At 46.1% G+C, this 26,832-nt stretch overlaps 1 protein-coding gene across 2 annotated transcripts in view; it reads left to right on the top strand.

The window, feature by feature from the left end:
- Positions 1-26,832, top strand: part of ACP1 (acid phosphatase 1) — a 168,694-nt gene that overhangs the window by 83,850 nt on the left and 58,012 nt on the right. The window contains exons 3-4 of one of the 2 annotated variants that reach the window (XM_029595779.1): positions 32-145; positions 8,967-9,028. In XM_029595779.1, the coding sequence (XP_029451639.1) occupies positions 32-145; positions 8,967-9,028 (176 nt within the window). Of the gene's footprint in view, positions 1-31; positions 146-203; positions 318-8,966; positions 9,029-26,832 lie in introns of both variants that reach the window. The other variant, XM_029595778.1, reaches the window with a different exon arrangement.

The following is a 26,832-nucleotide window of genomic DNA, read 5'->3' on the forward strand; positions in this document are numbered from 1 at the left end:
GTACCATTGTGTATCTGTTTTTTCTTTATAGTGGAGGATAGACAGTGCAGCAACATCTACATATGAAATAGGAAACCCTCCTGATTATCGAGGCCAGGCCTGCATGAGGAAACATGGCATTAACATGAATCATATTGCCAGGCAGGTACTGTATCATAATTTACTACCAATATATAGATTGTCATCTGTGTTTTGTGTTGCAGTGGATGATAGACAGTGGTGCTGTTTCTGACTGGAATGTGGGGAGCTTCCCTGATGCAAGGGCGATAAGCTGTCTAAGAAAGCATGGCATTGAGACTTCTCATAGAGCAAGACAGGTATACCTGAGCATTTTGTTTGTTCATTTCAGAATGATGATAGCTTTCTTCATGCCGTACAATTTGCACGTAGAAATTGCTGATGGAATAATTAATTACAGTCAAGAGAGAATATCAAATGAAAAAGGAGACTTTTTAAAATAACTTTCATTTTAAAACATAAAAACAAATGACTTAATTTCTCAACAGTCTTTTCAATGCCATCCTGTTGTGTCTAACCATGACATACTATTAAAGGGTAGAAGATAATTTTACATTCCTTTGCAAATAGATTTTAAAGTCTGGTCTATATGTTGTGTAATCATTCTATCTAGAAAATAAGTATTTTATCCAAAGGTAAGAATTCTGAATAGTTCCTTTGCATCACATGACTTGATGCCAATCAAGAGGAGCTTCTCCCAAGTATTGACAGCGAATGGAGACCAGCAACCTCTGATCATTCTTGCTGCTGTTTTATTTCTCATTTCCCTACTTTTATTTTTCTAGACAGTATTGTTTTCTAGACAGTATTGTTTACAGTATTGTTACAAGTTTTAAACTTGTTTTTAACTTGTAACATTTCATGCCAGAAGGAAAAGATAAGCTCTAACAGTTTAAAAAAAAAAAAGTCTTATTGCACATAAGTAGCTGTTGTGACTGTCCGAAAAGAGGTTTCATATTTAACATGGGCAAAAAAAAAGTAATGATGTCAGGTAAAAACAACCACACTGCTTTTAAATCATGACATCTTCTCATAGTGATTATATTCTCTGGAAAGAATTAAGTACTAAAACCACAATAAGACAAATACTATTGCTGCAATAAAACACAAACAGATTTAAAAGTGTCCCCATGCATGCGTATGTGTACCGCGCGTGAGCAACGTGAATTTTAAGAAGCCTGGAAGTACATGCATACATACCTGTGCGCACGTCAAGAATAAGGAGATAGAAAAGGGGCGGGGCATGGGCTTCCAGGCTGGGGCCAAGATTTACACACGTAACCCCCAATTTTGCAAAGGCTGAACATGGCGATACGCTTCGTTACCTGCGTAACTTTACTACTGATCCTGATGAGGCGCAAGTCTGGAGATTTTGAGCCAGAGAGAGAGAGACAATCTGGCACTATATATCTCCTACAGTAAGAGGTGCACTTTCAACTCAGGGTGGGTTTTGGGGTGGGTGGTGTTGCATTGGTCTGTGTGCAGTTAGTGTAGCTGGGTTCAAAAAAGGTTTGGATAAATTCTTGGAGGAGAAGTCCATTAACGGCTACTAATCAAGTTTACTTAGGGGATAGCCACCGCTATTAATTGCATCAGTAGCATGGGATCTTCTTAGTGTTTGGGTAATTGCCAGGTTCTTGTGGCCTGGTTTGGCCTCTGTTGGAAACAGGATGCTGGGCTTGATGGACCCTTGGTCTGACCCAGCGTGGCAATTTCTTATGTTCTTATGTAGGGCACAAGGGTCTGTAGACCCTTGTAACACCGCCGCCTCCCCCAAAACCCACCCTGAGTGAAAGTGGCCCTTTTACTGTGGGAGATATGAGTGCCAGATTACCTTCTAACAGAGTCTTTCTCTTTCTCCCTCTCTCCTTTCCTCCCCACCCCCCCCCCCCCCATATGGTCACTTGTGCAAGTATGCGTGTAAAGGCTGCGCACACATGTGCAGCAGGGATATTTTAAATGTTTATGAGCACACGCATGCCCCTTTTAAAATTTACCTGCAAGTGTTTATCAGCTGCTTGCAGTGAGGAAAAACCGGCTCAGCTTAAATAGTTTGGTGTTTTTCTTATTTTATAGGACAGTATCAGAGACTCCAGTGATAGTTTTATGTCAGGGTTGGCCCGTCTTAAACCATGAAGCATCAGCTTTCCAGCCAGAAACCTTGTGTTTTCCAAAACCTAGGGAAGAAGATTGTGACATGGAGAAGACCGTTGCCTTTTCAGAAATATTACCTGTTCATGGAAAGGCTCTGCCATATAGATAAATTCAATGTCTGGCTCAATACATGGTGTAAAGAAAGTGGTTTTGGGGGCCGGGGCCATTTATAGAGCAGTAAAAGGTTATATCGTAAGGATGGTCTACATTTGTCCTTGGCCGGAAAGAGGATGCTAAGTGAGAAATTCAGAGCATTAAACTAGAAGGTGGGGGTGCCAGTAGGTGGCCAATGAAATTGCCATGTCACGCCCACGCAATACAGGAATTGATTTTGTTTTCTTCTCCAATCAGCTCAAAATAGCAGAAAAGATGACTAGGAAGAGCAGCAATCCTAGAGAGAAAAGTTGGAAAGCTATGACCACAAATGCTTGTAGTCTGGGCAATAAAATTCCAGACCTGCTGGCCTTAATAGAAGAAGTGTACTTGGGCATATTTGCTGTTAGAGAGATCTGGTTCACCTAGTCTCATGATTTGGGATACAGCCATCCCTGGCTATAACTTGATAAGGAAGGACAGAAAAGGGAGAGGAGTAGTTCTTTATGTCAAAAACAATATCCAAGCAACTGAATTGCAAGGGAAGTGAGGTTGAGAAGAACCATTGTGACAGTCCTAAAAAAAAAAATACTGAAGATAATTCTTCCATTTTTACTGGTGTGGTCTACAGGCCTCGGACTAAAACAGAAAAACTGGATAGAGATCTGGTCGTAGACATTCATAAGAAGGGGAGCAGTGTTGCATATTGGAGATTTTATTCTGCCGGACATAGACTGGAGTATCCCTTCTGCGGAATCTACCAGAAGTAGAGAGATAGTGGATGCCCTGTAAGGAACTTTGTTCAAACAAATGGTAATGGATCCCACGATGGAGGGAGTTATACTCTACCTAGTGCTCACTAACAGGGATAATATCTCTAATGTCCAGGTGGGTGCCCTCCTGAGCACCAGTGATCATCAAACGGTATGGTTTGATATCGTAAATAGGATACGGAGAGGTCACACGAGGACCCGAGTAATGAATTTCAAAAATACGGACTTTGTCAAAATCGGGATGTACCTGGAGGTAAAACTAGAAAATTGGGAGAAAATGAGAGGTGGAAAAGTGGGCCAAACTTAAAGGAGCAATTACAAAGGCAACAAATCTATGTTAGAAAAGTAAACAAAAGTGAAAAGAATAAGAAACCAATCTGGTCCTCAAAAGATGTGGCTGAAAAAATAAAGGCAAAAAGAACAGTATTGAAGTATAAAGGATCCCAAAAAGAGGAACACAGGGAAGAATATCTGGTGAAACTGAGAGAAATAAAGAAAGCAAAAGGTCAGGCAGAAGAAAGCCTTGCCAAAGAGGTAAAGCGAGGTGACAAAACATTATTCAGACATATCAGAGAAAGGTCCAAAGTGGTATAGTGAAATTGAAAGGTGCAAAGATCGATGTGTGGAGAGAGACAAAGAAATGGCGGAAATATTAAACAAATACTTCAGTTCAGTGTTCACTAAAGAAGACCCTGGAAAAGGACCATCGCTGTTCAATAGATCCCTGAAAAAGAGAGTGGTGCTGTGAATTTGGAGAAGAGCGGAGTTGGTCCCGCTTCACAAGTGTATGAGCAGAGAGGAGGCTGGAAATTACAGGCTGGTTAGCCTCACCTCGATGGTGGGAAAATTAATGAAGACTCTGCTAAAGGAGATACTGAACTATCCACAATCCAGTGGATTGCTTGACCCGAGGCAGCACGTGTTCCGCAGAGGAAGGTCCTCTCAGAGAAATCTGATTTTTTTTTTTTTTTTTTAATTGAGTGACTAGAGAATTGGATCAGGGAAGAGCACTCGATATGATTTACTTGGATTTTAGTAAAGCTTTTGGTGTGGTCCCACACTGGAGATTCTTGAACAAAATGAGAAGCTTGGGAGTGGGGTGCCAAGATAGTGGCATGGATTGCAAACTGGTTAACTGACAGGAGCGTATAATGGTAAATGGAACCTATGCTGAAGAAAGAACGGTGTTAAGTGGACTGCCACAGGGATTGTGTTTGGGACAAATTCTGCTCAATATTTTTGAGAGCAACATTGCGGAAGAGAAAAAAGGAAAAGTTTGTTTATTTGCGGATGATACTAAGGTATACAACAGAGTGGACTTGCCTGAAGGAGTAGAGAAAATGGAAAGTGATTTAAGAAAGCTTGAAGACTGGTGGAGGATTTGGCAGCTGGGTTTCAATGTCAAGAAGTGCAGAGTCATGCATCTGTGTGAAGTCAGCATCAGAAGACTTTTGAGGAGAGGCTGAAGGATCTGAATATGTATATCCTGGAAGAGGAACGGTGCAGGGGAAATATGATACAGGCCTTCAGATACCTGAAAGGTTTTAATGATGCACAATCATCAAACTTTTTTCATTGGAAAGAAATCAGTAAAACTACAGGTCAGAAAATGAAATTCCAGGGAAGACGACTCAGAACCAACGTCAGGAAATATTTCTTCACGGAGAGGTGGTGAATGCCTGGCATGCCCTTCTGGATGGAGGTAGTGAAGACAAAAACAGTGAAAGAATTCAAAGGGGCATGGGATCAACACTGTGGATCCCTAAAGGCTAGCGCATGGAAGTGAAGAAATGAGTGATTGGAGGTAACTTGCTGGTGCAGCAATTACTATCCTTAACCGTAAGCCTTCATACTGTTGATGCAACTCTATCATTGCTCTCTGCTTCACCAGCAGGAGGAAAAGGGGAATTTAATTTAGACAGCAACTAATGAGGGCCCCCCGACTTTTATGGTCTGGGAAATAAGCATGGGGGGGGGGGGATATTTCTGATGCAGCTTTTACTACCCTTAATAAGCTTGCTACCTTTGATGCAACTCCAACATTGCTCTCTGCTTCCATGGCAAAGGGGGTAAAGGGAAATTGGATTGAAACAGCAACCAATGAGGGCCCTGACTTTTACGGTCTGGGAAACTGATAAACGTTTGGGTAACCTGCACAGCAGATACTATCTTAAGCTTGCTGGGCAGACTGGATGGCTCATTTAGTCTTTTTCTGTTGTCATTTCTATGTTTTTGAACTATGTATATTCAGGGAACATGATTTATGTATTACATTGGCATGACAATTGTTTTATGTATTACATGGTTGGCATGACAATTGCTACATGTGCTGCCAATGTAATACATAAAACAGTTAAAATAAAAGGGAGTAAAACATATATTTTATTTTAACTGTTTAATGTATTACATTGGCAGCACATGAAGCAATTGTCATGCCAATCATGTTCCCTGAATATACATAGTTCAAAAACATAGAAATGACAGCAGAAAAAGACCAAATGTGCCATCCAGACTGCTGGATACTTCTAGGACCTCCCCCATTAACCATATGCTCATAGATAAGACGAGAGAACCTCCTGAGACCTGACAAAACATGCTGAATTGGAGGGGTGGGGGGAGCAAAGCTTCAAGACCCTTGTGGTTAGGACCGGTAGTCACTCCAAAGAATCCCTGTTCAGATTGATATGGCGTTAACACACAAATATTTACTTTAAACTTCCTCTTCTTCAATAGAAATGACTTGATATAAAATACTTTTTAAGAGATGAATCCATGGTTTCAAACTGCAATTTCAAAAGCACATTCCCTGTACATACCCGGATCAGTCCAGACTCCTGGGTTTTGCCTCCTCTCCAGCAGATGGAGACAGACAAGTGTAAAAAAAAAAAAAAAAAAGTTTTTAACATAAGAAAATGCCATACTGGGTCAGACCAAGGGTCCATCAAGGCCAGCATCCTGTTTCCAACAGTGGCCAATTCTTGTCTTTTCCTTGTCTTTTTCTGGGCTCTCCTTTTCCTTCAATCCCTTCGGGCTTCCCTCGTGACGTTTTCGCCGCGCCGTTGTCAGGAGGTGCTGAAGAGAAGTTGAGGAGTGTGAGTATTCGGCCATGCCGAGGAGAGCTGCGTGTAAAGCTTGTGGCGCCGTGCGCGTCTGGCTATCCAAAGAAGGACTTTGTGCCTTGTGCCTCTCAGGAGGAGAGGGAACCTCCGCGACCCTACCGAGAGTCGTCATGCGGGTTCAGACTGTCTCCGGCGCATTCGGAACCCTGCCGGCCCCGAATTTCGGATACTTCCTCAGATTCTTCGTTTAATTCTGACTTTGTGCTTTTGATGCACAAAGCTTTCAAACCCAGAAGATCAGGCAAGAAGAGGGGCAGAGATGCCTCGGGATTTTCGGACCCTACAGCCAGGCCACAGAAGAAGGTGAAACGCGTGAAGGAGACAGGTCGCTCACAGGTGCAGAGACCTCTGAGGTTTGAGGCACCTCAGGAGGTCTCGGCTACTTCTTCGGAATCTGAAGATCCGGAGGATCCGCATTTACCTTCCCAGCCTCCGAGGGGGGTTGAAGGAGAGACAGACCCCACACGGGGGAGGTCTGCGTGGGGCTCATGGGATGGATGGCAATGATCCTAAAGTCAGGCTTTTTCATCAGGATGAGTTAGGCCCTCTCATCCCTGTCATCTTACGAGAACTGGGTATTGAGACCTCCCAGGAAGTCTCGGCTGGGGGCTACGGATGCGGTTGTGTTGGGCTTGCGGGGGCCGCCTTCCTCCTTTCCTTTTCATTTTTCGGCCTCGGACTTACTCTTTCGGGAGTGGGATACCCCGGATTTAGGGCTGAAGATAGCCAAAGCCATGGATAAGCTGTATCCTCTGCCAGAGGAGGCCTTAGAGCTCCTCCGACTTCCCAAAGTGGATTCGGCAGTTTCAGCTGTCACAAAAAGGACCACCATTCCGGTTACCGGTGCAACGGCCCTTAAGGACTTGCAGGATCGGAAGCTGGAAATCCAGCTCAAGAAAATTTTCGAAGTCTCAGCACTTGGGGTCTGTGCGGCTATGTGTAGCAATTTTGCCTTGTGGGCAGGCCTTCGCCGGGTCCAGCAGTTGCTAGCCAACGAGGCATTATTGGGGAGGAATACCTCCAGGCGGGGCGTCTGGAGGCAGTCATTGCCTATAGTGCCTATGCTTTTCATGACTTGCTCCGGACTTCAGCCAGGTCCATGGTTTCTGCTGTTTCAGCTCGCCGTCTGTTATGGTTGCGAAACTGGGCTGCAGATGTCTCTTCCAAGTCCCAGCTGGGATATCCGCCCTTTAAATGCAAACTGCTGTTTGGTAAGGAGCTGGAGGACCTGATACAGTTTCTCGGTGAGAATAAAGTACACTGCTTGCCTGAGGACAGGCCAAAGTCTAGAGGGTCACTTGGCTCCAGATCTTGGTTTCGTGGGGGCCAAAAACCTCTGACATCCCGGCCACCTGCTTTTTCCTTTCGCCAAAACTCCAACCAACAGCAGTCTTGGTCTCAGTCCTTTCGGGGACGGTGGTTTGGTAGGCCCGGTAACGCCCAGTCCGCTCCGGGTGGCAAGCCTTCGCAGTGATGGTCGGCTGGTCCACTCCTCGGTACCCTGTCCTGGGGACCCCCCCAGCCAGTTGGGTTTTCAGGATATCCACAATGAATATGCATGAGAAAAAATTTGCATGTTATGGAGGCAGTGTATGCAAATTTTCTCTCATGCATATTCACTGCGGATATCCTGAAAACCCGACTGGCTGGGGGGGTCTCCAGGACAGGGTTGAGAACCACTGCCATATAGGCATCATGAAGTAATAAAACAAAGTTTGTGGAGAAAAGCCTCCCTGCACCAAAACCAGCATAGTCTGGTTGAAAAACAGGCAAACCAGAGCTTTCCTCCCTGCCCTTTCCCCAACCCAGAACGGGCCGGAGACAGAGATGGTGGACCCTCCCCCACCCCGGCGATGCAGGAACTGCTGCGGCAAAATCCAAAATGGCCGCCATTCCCGCGCCTGCCGGGTGAGGTAAAAAAGAAGTTGCAGCCGGTCCAAAAGACAACGATTCTCAACGCTGTTTAGCGGGAGAAGGAGCCACTGACGAACCCTCCCCACCGTCGGCACAGTTAGCGCATACCCGATCTATTGAGCCAGGAAGAATCAGCCACTTGAATGGCATGCCCTGCCGCGAGCCATAAGGTAGAGATAAAATTAAAATCCTTTCTCTGAAGGTACTCACCATGACAGAAGAAAAGATCCCCCAAACAAACAGCCAGAGCCCCACAAAAAGCTCCTACCTAAGGGGAGGAAGTAGCTCACCTGTAGAGCAGTGCTCCAGTGCAAACAGTTGGGTTTTTTTTTTGTTTTTTTAATTAGCTTTAGTTAAAAATGAACAACTTGTCCTGAAAAATAGGCAAAAATAGCCAAACATTCTTGTAAAAAAGTATTGTAAAGAGCCTGCAGCCGCCTCAGTGGCCTCATGAAGGGAGGGATCTGGACAACCAGATTTACACCTCACGGACGCCCAGACCAAGCACACACAAGGGTACAAACCCCCAGCTCGGCCGCCTCAACTGGACAGGGAAGAACCCTAAGGATTCTAAAAGATAAAAGAAACCCCCAGAAGGAAGGCTCAAAAGAAAAAAATTAGCTGAAAAAAATGAGTCAACTGCAGGATTAACAACCTCTACCATCTGCTGGAGTCAGAGAAATACTGACGAACTGCAGGTGGCATGGTTGCTTAGATACGTTGTCAGCGAGATTTTTTTCTCTGTCTCCATCTGCTGATAGGGGGAGATGAACCCAGGTGGCTGTACAGGGAATGTTTGTTATACTAAGTATTTTTTGAAATACTGATTCTTTTTCCATCTTGTGCAATTCAGAAGTTAGCATAGTTGTAATTTTAAGTATGTTTTAATTGCTAGGTTACCAAAGACGATTTCCTTTCTTTTGATTACGTACTGTGCATGGATGAAAGTAATTTAAGGTAAGTAATATATAACAATTCACAGTTTATTAGTAGCCTTTATTCATATATTTACATTCTTTGTTTACACAAACTTGTTTCTCAAGATTATCTCATTGCAAGGGTAATTTTCAAAAGCCATTTACCCAAATAAATCACTATTTACCCAGGTAAATAGGCTGTTTGAAAATTGCCCACCCTGTATGCAGGTAAAAGTATACACAGTGATCAACAAAGTGCCTGCTTTTATCCACAGGAAAAGTAGCTGAGATCAGAGGCGAGATTAAGTAAGGGGAGGCAATAATACATGTAATATTACATTTCAAAATTAAAAGCATAATTTTTCAGTGAAAAAATCTTGGAAAATACAGTTTTAAGTCTTAGTGGATACATTTTACTTGGACAGTATCCAAAGGGAAAGTAAAATATGCTTAGGCTTTCTCTTTGAGAACTAGTGCAAAGTCAGCAGGAAAAAGGACCCAAGCACCTTGCACCTACTCACATACAGTAAAATCCGTGGGAGAGCCGGCACTCCGAGGCGAGCACCCGCTCTCCCAACGTGCGCCCAGGCACCTCTCCTGGGTGCACAATTCAGTATTTAAATTAGGGCCCGCGCTAATAAGGAGGCGCTAGGGACACTAGCATGTCCCTAGCGCCTCCTTATTGGCGGAAGCGGCGGCTGTCAGCGGGTCTGACAGTTGACGCTTAATTTTACCGGCATCGGTTGTCAAACCCGCTGACAGCCATGGGTTCGGAAAACTGACGCCGGCAAAATTGAGCGTCACTATGATATTATGTCGGAGGGTGTACAGAAAAGCAGTTTTTTTTCTGCTTTTCTGTTCACTTGCCCGGTGCCGTCTGAAATTAACTCCTGCCTTTGGCAGGAGTTAATTTCTAAAAGTAAAATGTGTGGCTTGGCCGCACATTTTGCTTTCTGTACTGCGGGTGACTACCTAATAGGCTCATCAATATGCATTTGCATGTGATGAGTGCTATTAGTTTAGGAGGGGTTGGCCGCGCTATTACCCCTTACTGTATAAGGGGTAAAAATAGCATGTCGAAAACGCGCGACTAAACGGTGGCTAACGTTGTGCTCGGCCGAGCACACCGTTCTGTATTGGCCTGTTTATTTTGAAAATTGTCCCCTACAAAATACTGTCTTAATTTTTCACCTAGGTGGAAGATAGCCTCTCTGATGCAGGTCCCTTCATTTTTCATGGCATGGAAGATTCCTGTGTTACCAATCATTTGTTTTACTTGGTTTCAGGGTCAACCAAGACATCATGCATGTCCTCTGTGCTGAGCTCACACTCCAAGGCACAATCACACTTTGTGCAGCATGCCAAGGTGCCATCAGTTGTATCTGAGTGGAGCAATTTTGTTCATAAGACCAGGAGTCCTGCTGCTTTGGTTAGGGTGTAGTCTGTGCCAGCCATTGACCAGGATACCGATTGGAAAGAGTCAACGCAACTGTCAACTCCAGTGCAGAGAGTGTGTGGGAAGCCAGCTCACTCTCTCTCTCTTTCTGACAGAGAAACACACTCCCTCGCCCTCTCTCTTTCCCAGATATATGTTCGCTCTCTCATTAACCTAGACATAAACACACCCAGACTCCCCCCTCTCACTGTCTCCAAGACACACACACACAAACAGCCCCTTCTTTCTCTCAATCCAAGACACACACTTTCTCTCCCAAACACACACACTCCCTCTCTCTGACCCAGACATACACACAAACACTCCCTCTCTCTCTTCCAGACAATCAAGCGTGCACACACAAACGTCTCTCTCTTCCCCAGAAACACACACTTCCTCACTCTCTCCTAGACAAAGACACACTCCCGCAGTCTGCGACCCAGTCACACTCATACACACCCCTTAACTCTCTCTGACCCACACACAACACACACACAAACTCTCTCTCTCTCTCTCTCTCGCCCTGATAAACACACGCTCGCACTGTTATTCTCACAGGACAAGCAGGATGGTAGTCCTCACATATGGGTGACATCACAGGATGGAGCCCAATCACGGAAAACTTCTGTCAAAGTTTCCAGAACTTTGACTGGCCCCTACTGGGCATGCCCAGCATGGCACTAACCCTGCAACCAGCAGGGGTCCCCCTTCAGTCTTCTTTTTTCCGCGCAGCAGTAGCCTCGCGGTAAAGGAGCTCTGAAGAGATTCCTGAAAGGAATTTTCCTCACGGAATTACTACAAGTTAAATTGCCCCACAGGGGTCGCTCCTCTAATTTTTCTCAGTCCGCGGTTCTCCGGTAAGTTTTTACCTGTTTCCCGTTGATTACCGTCGAGCTTGGCCTTCACGGCCTACTGGCCGTCGACTGTACCGTGGCTACATTTTTTCCATGGCCATGGCGTCGGGGTTTCGTCGGTGCCCGGACTGTACCCGCACCATGTCTATCACACACCCCCATAAAGTCTGTGGATTGTGTTTAGGACGCGAGCACGATGTCTTGACCTGCACCAAATGTGCCCTAATGACACCGAAGGGTCGTGCGGTCGAACTTCTCTTCCGTGCTCAAACCCCGACTCCGTCCATTGCATGGACGTCGTCGGAACCAGCACCATCATCGACCACCGACCGGTGACCGACTGGCATTGACGACTTCTCAGCCATCGACACCCTCTACTCCCCCTCAGGATCGAGGGGATCGAAGGGAGAAACATCGCCATCGACACCGTAAGACTCGGACCATCGAGGAAGCAAAATCATCGACCTCACCATAGTCCGAGCCACTGTCGAAGAAGGCCCCGTCCAGGAAAAGCACTGACCATTCCTGCGACCGGGTCTCCGAGGCAACCCTCACCCGATCGGGGATCGGGAGCCGCGACTCCGCCTTTAACGGTGGTCCCTCCGGCTATGCCTCTGCCTCCTTCTGTTCTGGAGCCGGGGCTACTTGCTCCGGGTCTCCGAGAAGAACTGGACCGGATGGTTCAGGAGGCCATCGACAAGGTGATGCAACGTCTTCAGGTTCCTCCGGCACCAACACCGACTGGAACCGATCATCAACCTGATTCCGGCAGCGCTGGCTATCCAGGATGGAAGCCCTAATGGCCGCCTTTCCATCGATGGATCCTGGGTCTCCGATGGCTCCGATGCCCTCCCCACTGACAGCGTCATCGGGAGGAGAAACACCGTTCTGCATTCCTCCATCCGGAGTTATGCCTCAGCCATCGATGCCTATACGTCCCTCGCCACCGATCCAACCATCGGTGCCGATACGTCCATCGGCGCCACCGAGTCATCCATCGATACCATTGATGCTTATACCGGTGCCTTCGATGCCATCGTTGGTGCTTCCGATAATTCCTCCGATTCCTTCGGAGCCTAGACCAGGAAATTCAGGTATCCAACCACCCTGTCCCCCTCTACTTCCTAGAGGAAAGGGTGTTGATCCTTATGATACCTGGGGAGATGATACCTCATCAGACACCGATGACTTACCTTCACCACCTTCACCCACTGAGAGTAGAAAACTTCTCCTCCAGAGGACCTCTCATTTATCAACTTTGTGAAGAAAATGGCTGAATTGGTTCCTTTTCAATTGCAGACGGAACAGGATGATAGGCACCAGATGATGGAGTTGCTCCAATTCCTGGATGCCCCCAAGGTAATAACCTCTATTCCCGGCCACCAGGTTCTTCTTGATCTCCTCAAAAAGAACTGGGAAAATCCAGGAACAATTGCTCCAGTACACAGGAAAGCTGACACTACTTATTTAGTACAGTCAGCCCCAGGTTTTCAGAAGTCACAACTTGATCACCACTCGGTCATGGTAGAGTCTGCACAAAAGAGGGCAAAAAGGTCAAAACCTCACTCGTCCTACCCCTCCTGGTAAGGAACAGAAATTCCTAGACAATATTGGTTGCCGAGTATTCCAAGGGGCTATGCTCATCTCCCGAATTGCTGCCTATCAGCTTTATATGACCCAATATAACAGGGTCATCTTTAAGCAGATACAGGACTTCTCAGACTCCCTGCCTCAGCAATTCCAAGACCAACTACAAACCCTTGTAAGCAAAGGTTTTGAGGCAGGCAAACATGAGATCAGAACATCTTATGACATTTTTGACATCTCTACCAGAGTGTCTGCAGCTGCCATTTCAGCGAGATGGTGGGTCTGGCTCAAGTCTTCTGACCTTCGCCAAGAAGTGCAAGACCAGTTGTCCAACCTGCCTTGTGTAGGAGATAATCTGTTCGGCGAACAGATCCAACGGACGGTGGCCGAATTAAAAGACCATCATGAGACCCTTAAACAGCTCTCTTTGATGCCTTCTGACTTCTCCTCAAAGCAGCCCTTTAGAAAGGAATTTAAGAAGTCGTTCTACCGTCCAAGAAAATCCTACCCGCCACTAGCCAGATCCCGTGCTACGAGACCTTATCAAAAACCTCAGTCTCGCCAAACCCGAAAACAAAAACCACAAGCAGCTCCCCAGCCGGGGCCTGCTTCATATTTTTGACTTCCACTTGGAGAGCAGCAGCCAGATTCCTCTGCCGCACATACCAGTGGGAGGTTGACTGTGTCACTTCCACAACATGTGGCATTCAATCACATCCGACCAATGGATATTGGCAATCATTGCTCAGGGTTACCATCTGAACTTTCTCGCCCTGCCACCGGTCTCCCCACCTCTGCAGACATGGAGAACATCCGACCACTCCATTCTTCTGGATCAAGAGGTCTCCCTCCTTCTCCAGTCAAGAGCAATAGAACCCATTCCACACTCTCAGCAAGGCCTAGGGTTCTATTCCCGGTACTTTCTAATCCCCAAAAAATCGGGGGGCGTCCGTCCTATTCTAGATCTACGGGCCCTCAACAAGTACCTCCAGCGAGAAAAGTTCAAGATGGTCATCTTGGGCTCGCTTCTACCTCTTTTACAAAGAAGAGACTGGCTCTGCTCTCTGGACTTCCAGGACGCATACACTCATATTACGATAAGTCCAGCTCATCGCAAATACCTGAGATTCCTAGTAGGCCTCAAGCACTATCAATACCGAGTGCTTCCGTTTGGCCTAGCATCGGCTCCATGAGTCTTTACAAAATGTCTCTTGGTCGTCGCAGTATTCCTCAGGACACAAGGTGTTCACGTCTACTCCTATCTGGACGACTGGTTAATCAGGGCTTCCATTCAGCAAGCTGCTCTGTCGTCCCTCAGTCTAACCTTACACCCTCTAATTTCGTTAGGGTTTCTCGTCAACTATGACAAATCCTACTTAGTCTCATCTCAAACCTTATCGTTCATTGGGGCAGACTTGGACACCTTACAGGTAAAGGCTTTCCTGTCTCGACAACGAGCAGTGACTCTCGTGTCTCTTGCTCACCAACTGCAGTTTCAACACCATGCGACTGCACGCCAATTTCTCGTCCTCCTGGGACACATGGCGTCCTCAGTCCATGTCACACCAATGGCCCGTTTGGCCATGAGACTCATGCACTGGACTCTGAGGTCTCACTGGACTCAAGCTGTTCAGCCTCTGTCGACCATTGTCCACATCACCGACTCACTCCGTCTGTCCCTCGCCTGGTGGAAAAATCAGACCAATCTCCTCCAGGGATTGCCCTTTCAGGTTCCGAATCCTCAAATCATTCTCACCACCAACACTTCCAACCTCGGGTGGGGAGCCCACGTAGCTGATCTGCAGACACAAGGCTCTTGGTCTCCAGAGGAAGCCAAACACCAAATAAATTTCCTGGAGCTTCGAGCAATAAGATATGCTCTCAGAACCTTTCAGGATCGCCTGTCAAATCAGGTAATCCTAATTCAGACGGACAACCAAGTGGCCATGTGGTACATCAACAAGCAGGAAGGCACAGGCTCCTTCCTTCTGTGTCAGGAAGCTGCGCAGATTTGGGCAGAAGCCCTCTCCCATTCGATATACCTCAGGGCCACCTACTTGCCAGGAGTGGACAATGTGCCTGTAGACAAGCTGAGTCGCGTCTTTCAACCGCACGATTGGTCTCTCAACCCCTTGGTAGCGAACTCCATCTTCCAACAATGGGGATATCCTCAGATAGACCTCTTTGCGTCCCCTCAGAACCACAAAGTGGACAACTACTGCTCTCTCATTCGCAACGAACACTCTCAGCCCAGAGACGCATTCTCCCTCTCATGGGCAACCGGTCTGCTTTATGCATTCCCTCCACTTCCTCTTCTCTCGAAAACTCTCGTGAAGTTACGTCAGGCAAGGGAACCATGATCCTGATAGCACCTCACTGGCCATGCCAAGTGTGGTTTCCAATTCTTCAGGATCTCTCCATCCGCAGGCACATTCCCTTGGGAAAGGACCCGCTCCTGATCACTCAAAATGACGGGTGCCTACACCATCCCAATCTTCCAGGCTTGTCCCTGATGGCATGGATGTTGAAAGGTTAATCCTTCAACCACTTAACCTTTCAGATCCAGTTTCCCGTGTCTTGATTGCTTCACGAAAGCCTTCCATGAGAAAATCTTACTCTTACAAATGGAAAAGGTTCACGTCATGGTACTCTTCTCAGTCCCTTGACCCCTTTTCCTGACCAATCCCGAAATTTCTGGACTATATTTGGCATTTGTCAGAATCAGGTCTAAAGACCTCTTCCATCAGAATGCATGTCAGTGCGGTAGCCGCCTTCCATAAAGGTATCGGGGATGTCCCTTTATCAGTACAACCCCTTGTAACATGCTTTTTAAAAGGCTTGTTCCACATCAAGCCTCCATTACGTCCTCCAGCCCCTTCTTGGGACCTTAATCTGGTTTTCGGTCGGCTCATGAAACAGCCTTTCGAGCCTCTTCACTCTTGTGAACTTCAATATCTCTCAACGAAAGTGATTTTCCTTTTGGCTATCACTTCAGCTCGCAGAGTTAGTGAATTGCAGGCTCTAGTTACCTATCCACCTTACACTAAACTGCTGCAGGACCGGGCGGTACTCCGCACGCACCCTAAATTCTTACCTAAGGTAGTCTCTGATTTTCATCTAAACCAATCCATCATACTTACCTACCTTTTTTCCCAGGCCCCATACCAACCCAGGAGAACAGGCTCTGCATACCCTTGACTGTAAACGGGCTCTAGCGTTTTACCTAGACCGTACAGCTGCCCACAGAGAAAGCACTCAATTGTTCGTCTCTTTCCACCCTAACGACGGTATAGAAAAAAAAAAAAGATTTTATTAAATAAATAAATAACAAGTTGGGAAAGCCTGTGGGAAAGCAGACTCTCTCCTCCTGGTTGGTGGACTGCATATCCTTTTGCTATCAGCAAGCGGGCATTCCATTTCAAGACTGTGTTAAAGCACACTCTGTGAGGGCCATGGCGACTTCAGTAGCACACCTACGATCAGTGCCGCTTCCTGACATTTGCAGGGCTGCAACCTTGAGTTCTCTCCATACTTTTGCAGCCCACTATTGCCTGGACAAAGCCGGAAGACAAGATTCCATCTTCGGCCAATCTGTCCTTCGCAACTTATTTTCAACGTGACATACCTACACCCTTTCGCCTGCCCGGTGGGGTTCAGGATGCCCTCTCCCAAATTCCACCCCAGTTGTTGTGCCTGTTGTACGCCTTTGGGTACATTTGGTGCAAGTTCGGACATCCTCAACTCGGTACTCACCCATATGTGAGGACTACCATCCTGCTTGTCCTGTGAGAAAGCAAATGTTGCTTATCTGTAAAAGGTGTTCTCACAGGACAGCAGGATGTTAGTCCTCACGAAACCCGCCCGCCGCCCCGCGGTATTGGGTTCGTAATGTTTTGTTGTTTTATTTTTCGGCACTGCCTGTAGAATTCAAATAAGACTGAAGGGGGACCACTGCTGGCTGCAGGGTTAGTGCCATGCTGGGCATTCCCAGTAGGGGCCAGTCAAAGTTTTGGAAACTTTGACAGAAGTTTTCTGTGATTGGGCTCCATCCTGTGATGTCACCCATATGTGAGGACTAACATCCTGCTGTCCTGTGAGAACACCTGTTACAGGTAAGCAACATTTGCTTTCTCTGATCTGGACACACACACAGTCCCCCACCCTCTCTCCTAGGTATACATACACTCCCTCTCAATCCTAGACACACACACACTCTCTCTCTCTCTCTCTCTCTCTCTCTCAATCCCAGACTCACACACACACTCTCTGACTCTCCCCTAGACACAGACAGGCACACACCCTCCCTGTATTGCTCTTTCCCTCCCAGACACATCGGCATCCCCTTTCTCTCTATTCCTATCCTAGACCCTTCTCTCTCTTAGATACACACACTCCCTGTCTCTGTCACTCTTTCTCTACTTTAGATACACACGCACTTCCTCTCTTTCTCCCAAACACACACCACCCCACTCACGCTCTCTCTCCTAGACACACACAGACTCCCTCCTCTCTGTCAGACACACACACTCCCTCTCCTAAAAACACATACTCCATCCCCCCTCTCTCTCTCCCCCAGACAGACACTTTGTTTCTCCCAGACACATACTCTTCCAAATATGCACACACACACATCCCATATCTCTTCCTCTCTCTGTCCCAGACACACAACACCATCCCTCTCTTTTACAGACATAGACACACTCCATCTCTCTCACTCTCCCAGATGCTGACACACACAAAGTGTCTCTCTCTGACACACACATACACTCCCTCTGTCTTCCAGACACACTCCTATCTCCCAAATACACACACCCACTTCTCGCCCCCTCATACACATACTCTCAATCTCTCTTTCTCTCCCAGACACACAAACACACTCTCATGTTCTCTCTCTGTCTCTTCCCTATACATACCCACTACCTCTCTCTCTCTCTCTTTGTGTCCCAGACACACACCCACACACTCACTCTCTCCCAGACACATACACACCTCCCACTCTCTGTCTTCCCCCTACACACAAGCATACATGCACTTTTTCTCAAGCTCTCTCCCAACAAGCGCACATGGACACTTCTTCTCTCTTCCCCACACACACACACACATACTCACCTATCCTCTCTCTCTCTCCTCTCTCACACACACCCCTTCCCTCTCTCTCTTCCAGGCACACACACACTATTTCTCTCTCACTCTCTGACGCACACACACACATTCTTCTCTCCCCCTCACAAGGCACTCTCAATCTGTCTCCCTTTCCCTGACATATACACACTTATCTTTCTCTACCACATGTGCACACAACTCCCACTCTTTCTCCCAACCACACACATCATAAGAACATAAGAAAACATAAGAAAATGCCATACTGGGTCAGACCAAGGGTCCATCAAGCCCAGCCATCCTGTTTCCAGGCCATAAGAACCTGGCAAGTACCCAAAAACTAAGTCTATTCCATGTTACCATTGCTAATGGCAGTGGCTATTCTCTAAGTGAACTTAATAGCAGGTAATGGACTTCTCCTTCAAGAACTTATGCAATCCTTTTTTAAACACAGCTATACTAACTGCACTAACCACATCCTCTGGCAGCAAATTCCAGAGTTTAATTGTGTGTTGAGTAAAAAAGAACTTTCTCCGATTAGTTTTAAATGTGCCCCATGCTAACTTCATGGAGTGCCCCTTAGTCTTTCTATTATCCGAAAGAGTAAATAACCGATTCACATCTACCTGTTCTAGACCTCTCATGATTTTAAACACCTCTATCATATCCCCCCTCAGCCGTCTCTTCTCCAAGCTGAAAAGTCCTAACCTCTCTAGTCTTTCCTCATAGGGGAGCTGTTCCATTCCCCTTATCATATGGTAGCCCTTCTCTGTACCTTCTCCATCGCAATTATATCTTTTTTGAGATGCAGCGACCAGAATTGTACACAGTATTCAAGGTGCGGTCTCACCATGGAGCGATACAGAAGCATTATGATATTTTCTGTTTTATATACCATTCCCTTTCTAATAATTCCCAACATTCTGTTTGCTTTTTTGATTGCCGCAGCACACTGAACCGACGATTTCAATGTGTTATCCACTATGACGCCTAGATCTCTTTCTTGGGTTGTAGCACCTAATATGGAACGCAACATTGTGTAATTATAGCATGGGTTATTTTTCCCTATATGCATCACCTTGCACTTATCCACATTAAATTTCATCTGCTATTTGGATGCCCAATTTTCCAGTCTCACAAGGTCTTCCTGCAATTTATCACAATCTGCTTGTGATTTAACTGCTCTGAACAATTTTGTGTCATCTGCAAATTTGATTATCTCACTCGACGTATTTCTTTCCACACACACATTAGTATTTTATCGTTCCCAGACACACACGCTCCTCTTCTGTATCCCAGACATACATATACACATCCTCATTCTCTCTCTTTATCAGACATACACATCCCGTCTCTCTCTCCCCCCCCCCCCCAAACACACCCATACTTCCTTTCTCCCTTTCTCTCCCAGACACATGCACACACCTTCTCTCCCTATTCCCGGTACATGCCCACACACTCTCCCAGACACACACATACACACTTCCTCTCTCGCAGACATACACACATACTCCCTCTCTCTTACTGACACAAACACACACACGCTCACTCCCTCTTTCTCTACCAGATGTGCTTGCACTTACCCACACACTTTATCTCAGACTCATACTCCCTCTCTCTTGCTCCAAGACACACTCCCACTCTTCTCAGTCCCAGACACACACACATACTCTCTTCCTCTCTCTCTCCCACACACACACATATTCTCTTCCTCTCTCTCTCCCACACACACACATACTCTCTTCCTCTCTCTCTCTCCCACACACACACATACTCTCTTCCTCTCACTCTCTCTCTCCCACACACACACATACTCTCTTCCACTCTCTCCCACACACACACACACATACTCTTTCCCTCTCTCTCTCTCTCTCCCTCTCCCACAGTCCCTTTCCCTCTCCCACACTCCCTTCCCCTCTCTCTCTCTCCCCCCCCATACATACTCTCATGTTCTTTCTCTGCCCCTCTCATAGACACAGTCACTGCAACTCTATATCTCTCAGATTCCTCTGGTGACAAAGACTCTTCTGAAGCTGTGAAAGAACCGAGGGACTATGATCCTCATAGCCCGAGACTGATCTGGTTTCCACTCTTTCAAGAGTTGTACTTCCAGGGACTCATCACGCAAGATCAGAGAAGGCTGTGGTATCCCAATCTCCAGGCCATGTCGCTTACAGCCTCAACATCATGGTGCACTTCGCAGTCCCTTGATCCCTTTTCCTGTCCAATCCCAAGGTTTTTGGACTATCTCTGGCATTTGTCGGAGTCAGGTTTAAAGACCTCTTCAATCAGAATGCATGTCAGTGCGGTATCCGTCGTCCATAAAGGTGTCTAGGATGTTCCTATATCAGTACAACCCCTCGTAACACGATTTTTAAAGGGCTTGCTCCATATCAAGCCACCTTTACGTCCTCCGGCCCCTTCTTGGGACCTTAACCTGGTTCTTGGTCGGCTCATGAAGCCACCATTCAAACCTCTTCACTCCTGTGACCTGAAATATCTCACATGGAAAGTGATTTTCCTTTTAGCTATCACTTCAGCTCGCAGGGTTAGTGAGTTACAGGTCCTAGTTACCTCTCCGTCTTACACTAAACTCCTGCAGGACCGGGCAGTACTGCACACTCACCCTAAGTTTTTACCCAAGGTAGTTTCGGAGTTTCATATTAATCAATCCATCATACTGCCTACCTTTTTTCCCAGGCCGCATTCCAATCCAGGGGAACAGGCTCTGCATACCTTTGACTGTAAACGAGCTCTAGCTTTCTATCTAGACTGTACGCTTGCCCACAGGAAGAGCACTCAGTTATTCGTCTCTTTCCATCCCAACAAATTAGGGCAACCTGTGGGTAAGCTGACTCTCTCCTCCTGGTTGGCGGACTGCATATCTTCTTGCTACCAGCAAGCAGGCATTCCCTTTCAAGACCGTGTTAAAGCACACTCTGTGAGGGCCATGGTGACTTCAGTAGCACACCTAAAATCAGTGCCATTTGCAGGGCTGCCACCTGGAGCTCTCTCCATACCTTCGCAGCCCACTATTGCTTGGACAAAGCCGGAAGACAAGATTCCATCTTCGGCCAGTCTGTCTTGCGCAACCTTTTTGCAACGTGACGTACCAACACCCTTTCCGTCTGCCAGGTGGGGTTCAGGATGCCCTCTACCAAATTCCACCCCAGTTGTTGTGCCTGTTGCACGCCGTTGGGTACATTTGGTACATGTTCGGACATCCTCAGCTCGGTACTCACCCATATGTGAGGACTACCATCCTGCTTGTCCTGTGAGAAAGCAAATGTCGCTTACCTGTTACAGGTGTTCTCACAGGACAGCAGGATGTTAGTCCTCACGAAACCTGCCCGCTGCCCCGCAGTGTTGGGTTCATAACGTTTTCTTGTTTTATTTTGTCGGCACTGCCTATAGCTATCAAATAAGACTGAAGGGGGACCCCTGCTGGCTGCAGGGTTAGTGCCATGCTGGGCATGCCCAGTATGGGCCAGTCAAAGTTCTGGAAACTTTGACAGAATTTCTCCATGATTGGGCTCCATCCTGATTATGTCACCCATAAGTGAGGACTAACATCCTGCTGTCCTGTGAGAACACCTGTTACAGGTAAGCAACATTTGCTTTCTCTAGGTTTTCTCCTAGGCTACTTCAGGTATTAGGAGTAAGAGGGGTATGCCGGACTATACAGATTTGCACAGCTTGTGCTGTCTGAATCAGTGAAAGCTGTCACTGATTAAATCGTTCTTGCAGCGCCCACTGCTGCCTGTACTGGTTTTGTATCACAGTGCTAAATCAAAAGGTTACAGCAATAGATCATTCTTGCAATAGGAGCTGCCTTCTCCTTTTCCCCAGGCCATGTTTGTTCCCTTCTGGGCTTATTCTTATTCCCCTCTTAGGGAAACTCTCAGGGACCAGAATTCCCTTCTAGGCTGTCTCTTAAGGGTGGACCAGGCTAAATCCTAAGTCTTGGTCTTTAATGGGGTCCTGATATACACTCATTTACATATGTATTATTTGACTGATAATAAGAACAAACAGATTAAAAAAAAAAACGATCTGAAATGGAATACAAAACATCGTATGGTTTGGTGTAGTTCAACTACAGCATCAATCAGTGGTGGTGGAATTGGAATTATAATGGGTTAAAAAGACTAGAATCATCTCCAATACCCCACTGGGTAAGAACCCTAAACTGCTGGATAATTTTGGGTAAAAGAGCACAATGCCTGCATCTCGGCCCACCAATTCTATGTGGTGCAATACTTACATGACTGTCTCAATATGCTGAAACTACTGGTAGAGTTGCTGGATGGAGAGCAGGAAAATTATTAGCAAGGTCATCTGGATGCGGAGGAGTGCCAACATCTCTGCTCGATGTATGAATTATTTGATACCACAACAAGATCTTCTCCAGCGGCTCTCAGAGCATGCCAGATGGCTTGATTGAGAGCTAACTGCTTTTATGAGGACTTTCATGACAGGTTGGCCGATGTGCCCTGTTAAAGGGACAACTTTGACACAGTCAGGGAAACAGGACCTGAACAGCCATCTTCTAGGCATCTTTACTTCACTTTTAAATGCTCTGTCTTCCAGAGACACTCCTTTTGCCAGTTTCAGTGGTAACGTGCACACCTGCACTTCCATAGTAGCAGCTTCTGGCTCATGAATATCAGCGTGGGAGACGTCAGCCACAAACGCTGCACCCAGCCCAAGCCTGGGTGCAGTTTTTGATTGGATTCGATCCTCAGGGCTCAGCCTCTCTGATTGGGCAGAAGATTCACCTTTTTCTGAAAAGGGGGTGGAAGATCAGTAGGTACCATTGGGTCCTCAAATTGTGGAGCCTAGTTACCATTTATGCTTCTCCTATCCTCCAGTACACACCATTGTTTGGCCTTTGATCCAATTTCTCACTTGACCCAGCTCAGTCTTGAGATGGTGTTGCTTCTTAGACAGTGGGCAATATAATTGGTACCCTCTTTTCCTCCCTCCAAGAAGCTTGGCAGTGGGTTCTACTCTTATCTCCTTATGCTCAAGAAGTCAGGGGGATTAAGACTCTCCTAAATTTACAAAGACTGAAGAAGAGCCTGTTATGGGAGAAGTTCAAAATGAACTCCCTCTATACCATCTTGCTGCTGTTCAAGTAGAAGACTAGATGTGTGTCCTGGATATGAAAGATGCTTATGCTCACATACCCTTAAATTACTCCCATTGGAAGTATCTCCATTTCATATTGGATTTCTCTCGTTACCAATACAAGGTTTTTGCTTTAGAGCTCTTAGCAGCCCTGAGGGCCTTCACGAAATTCTTACTAGTAGAGGTGGTGCATCTTCATTGCCAGGAATTTCTTTCCTTGTCTAGATAACTGATTGGTTAGGGGAGCCTTCTCAAGCAGGGGTGTTGGCCTGCCTGCAGAAGACAATCCATCTCCTGCAGCCATTAGGGTTCTTAATCAACTTTACAAGGTTGAACCTTGTTCCTACGTGAAGAATCAAGTTATTTGGGGCATGGATAGGCTCCCTAGAAGAAAGAGCTTTTCTGACACTGGAGCAGGTATTCTGCCTTTTGAGCCCTAATCTAGATCCTACTACACTGGGACCAGGTCCCAGCTTGAGAAATTCTAGTTATCCTGGGACATATGGTGGCAGCGGTGCATGTGGTTCCCGTGACCCACATCAACATGTGGAATATTTGTGTTCAATGGGATCTGTTGCTTTCAGCCCTTATACCTGGTGAAGGTCATTGCATATATGAAAAGGGAAACTACAGACCAGTGAGCCTGACTTCAGTGCCGGGAAAAATAGTAGAAGCTATTCTAAAGATGAAAATCACAGAGCATATAGAAAGACATGGTTTAATGGAACACAGTCAGCATGACTTTACTCAAAAATCTGCTTCATTTTTTTTGAAGGAGTTAATAAACATGTGAATAAAGGTGAACCAGTAAGTGAATTTGGATTTTCAGAAGGCATTTACAAAGGCCCTCATGAAAGGCTTCTAAGAAAACTAAAAAGTCATGGGCTAGGAGGCGATGTCCTTTTGTGGATTACAAACTGGTTAAAAGACAGGAAACAGAGTACAATTACATGGTCAATTTTTTCATTGGAAAAGGGTAAACAGTGGAGTGCCTCAGGGATCTGTACTTGGAAAGGTGTTTTTCAATATATTCATAAATGATTTGGGTCGGACAATCCCTCTGCCTCAAGCAACATGCAAATCTTCTTTTGTTGTGTATGCCATTTTTTGTCCGTGCCCACTTACCTATGTGGGCATGACTAAACGCCCGTTCAAAATTAGATTGACTGAACACAAATGTTGTATCAACACGGGGCGCATAGAAGAACCTTTGGTGACACATTTCAGAGACTGTAATCACAATTTCTCTGACATCAAATGGACCATCTTAGAAATTATTCACCCACATTGGAGAAAGGGAGATCGAATTAAAAAACTGCAACAATGTGAACAACGGTGGATTTTCCAATGGCCTTAACAAGGAAATAGAGTGGACTTAACAAGGAAATAGAGTGGATTCACTGTATGTGAATCCGCTCACCTGTCAAATCAGATACACAGGTGTGGCTGGGTGATTCTATAAAATCAGGCTAGATCTCGCGGCAATTCAGTAGAACGCCGGTAAGAGGATTAGGCGACTGAATGTGGTAAGAGAGGACTACAATCATGCTTATTGTGTAGTTCATTTGGAAGGTGCACATTCTATGTTGAGAAACGCTAGTGCAAAAAAATATATGTGATTTCATATCTATTGTCATTTTTATAGGCATTAAACACCGTATGAATCAGACGAAAGCAAACATTAAGGTATTTAAATATTGAAGCAATTTTGGCGGGAATTAACCTTGCACTTTTCCAAGTCCAGACACTACAACTTTCCGATTAGGACATAGTCCCTGAAGCAGCACAATCGCGAAACGTACGTCGTACTACAGGAGCTCTTAGTCGTATGAGCACCTTCAATCGGTAATCTTCGCCTATAAAGCACGGCAGCATTGAAGACAAAGGTTGGGAAGCGCGGTGGCGCTCCGTACAAGTAAGTGAAGACAAAAGTTCGGAAGCGCGGCGGCGCTCCGCACAAGTAAGGCAATTCCGCTTCAAATACATTTACCCTAATATTTTATTATAAATGGACAAAAAACGACAAAAAAAGTAAATTTAATAAAAGAGAAAATTGAAGTAATTCAAAAGACTGTATTGGACCGATGATTAAATGTGACCCGTTATGGTTGAAAGCGTGGCTTACTGCCTGAATCAACCAAGGGTGGTATGATGGTCCACAATTCGAGATAAATTCTATGCACATAAAAATTTTAAAAAAATTTTGGCTTTTGCGACGTCTTTTTGTGAGACAAGTGTGGGTCGTTGCACATTAATTATTAACTGTTTCTGTATAGTGGTAATTGAAATCTCCCATTATTACTGCACTGCCAAATTGTTTAGCTTCCTTGATTTCTCTTAGCATTTCATCATCTGACTGACCATTTTGGCCAGGTGGACGGTAGAATACTCCTATCACTATACACTTACCCAACACACATCGGATTTCTACCCTTGTAGATGCTACTGTTTCACCTCTCTCCAAACTTTTAAGTCCTCAAATTTCCGAAAGCTATACTTACCAATCCTCCTCAATCACCATTAAGTTGATATTCACGCTAAGGATTGAAAGGTTTGAAATTCCAGCGCTGAAAATGGTATGCAGATGACCAGTCCGGTTCTCATCTACTGTACAGGTTGCAGGGCCTTTGGAAGCTGTGACTGTGGAGTTCAAAGCCTGGATCACTCGCTGTGGTCTCTGGAGTCCTCTCCAGGGGGATGCTGGGAGCAGTATGCAGATGAGACTTCCAGTCCTCTTCTATTGAAAAGGGTGCGGGGCTTCTGGAAGCTGGGGCTATGGAGTTCAAAGCCTGGATCGCTCGCTATGAACTCTTGAGACCTCTACTGGGGAATGCTGGAAGCAATATGCAGTTAAGCCTTCCAGAGGGAAGGTAGAAATTCTGAAAGTCTTTGTTTCAAAACTTAATAATAAAGTAATTCACTAAGGGTCCAATGTAATAAGGCACGCCGAAGCTGACGCGGGTTTGTGCGCACCTGTACGCATGTTTGTACGTGCGTTTTCCCGCACAAAGCCCTATACGCAGATATAACAAGGGCTTTGTGCAAGGGAAAAAAGTGCGCACAAATGCGCTTTCAGATCTGCGTTTTTTTCTGCGTGAATACATGCTAACGGCATGCAAAGGAGGCGATTAAGTAATCATAAGCAATGCAGGGAGCCACGTTAATGCTAGTGCGGGTTTTTTAATGCGGTATTTTTTACCACTACTGTCAGGGAACGAGTTAAGTGTCAGCGCCAACTTGGGGAGCCTATGTCGGCGTCCAAGCGTCCTGAAAACTATCCAGCTGAGCGCCTATCTCTGCTTCCGAGTGGCCACCTTAGCTAGGTGCTTTTCTGGGTGCCCGATCTTATAGATTCATGACCAACTATGCTCCTAGCTCAGTGTCTGAGCAGCAACATTTGCTAGGCACCTTTCTGGGTGCCAGAGCATCCATATTTCCTCCTGACCGAGTGCCTATATTGGCAGCCGAGCATCCAGATTGGTGCCCAACTGAACACCTATCTCGCTGCTATGCCAGTGAGAATTAGCATCCATGAAAATATTTGCCATGTTTTCTGCAGCAGTTATTTGAAATAATAAAAATACTTTCCACGGTCATACTTTCACTTAATAGGGAGACACGTTCGCTCGCTCACTCGCTTTTTGTACACGGATTATCGGCGCAGATTTTGAGTGCGGATGCGGCTGCTTATTACATAGGGCCTTAACGCTCTTAGCTACATGCACAAATCATTAGCAA

Source organism: Rhinatrema bivittatum, chromosome 3, assembly GCF_901001135.1.
Source record: "Rhinatrema bivittatum chromosome 3, aRhiBiv1.1, whole genome shotgun sequence".
Lineage (NCBI taxonomy): Eukaryota > Metazoa > Chordata > Amphibia > Gymnophiona > Rhinatrematidae > Rhinatrema > Rhinatrema bivittatum.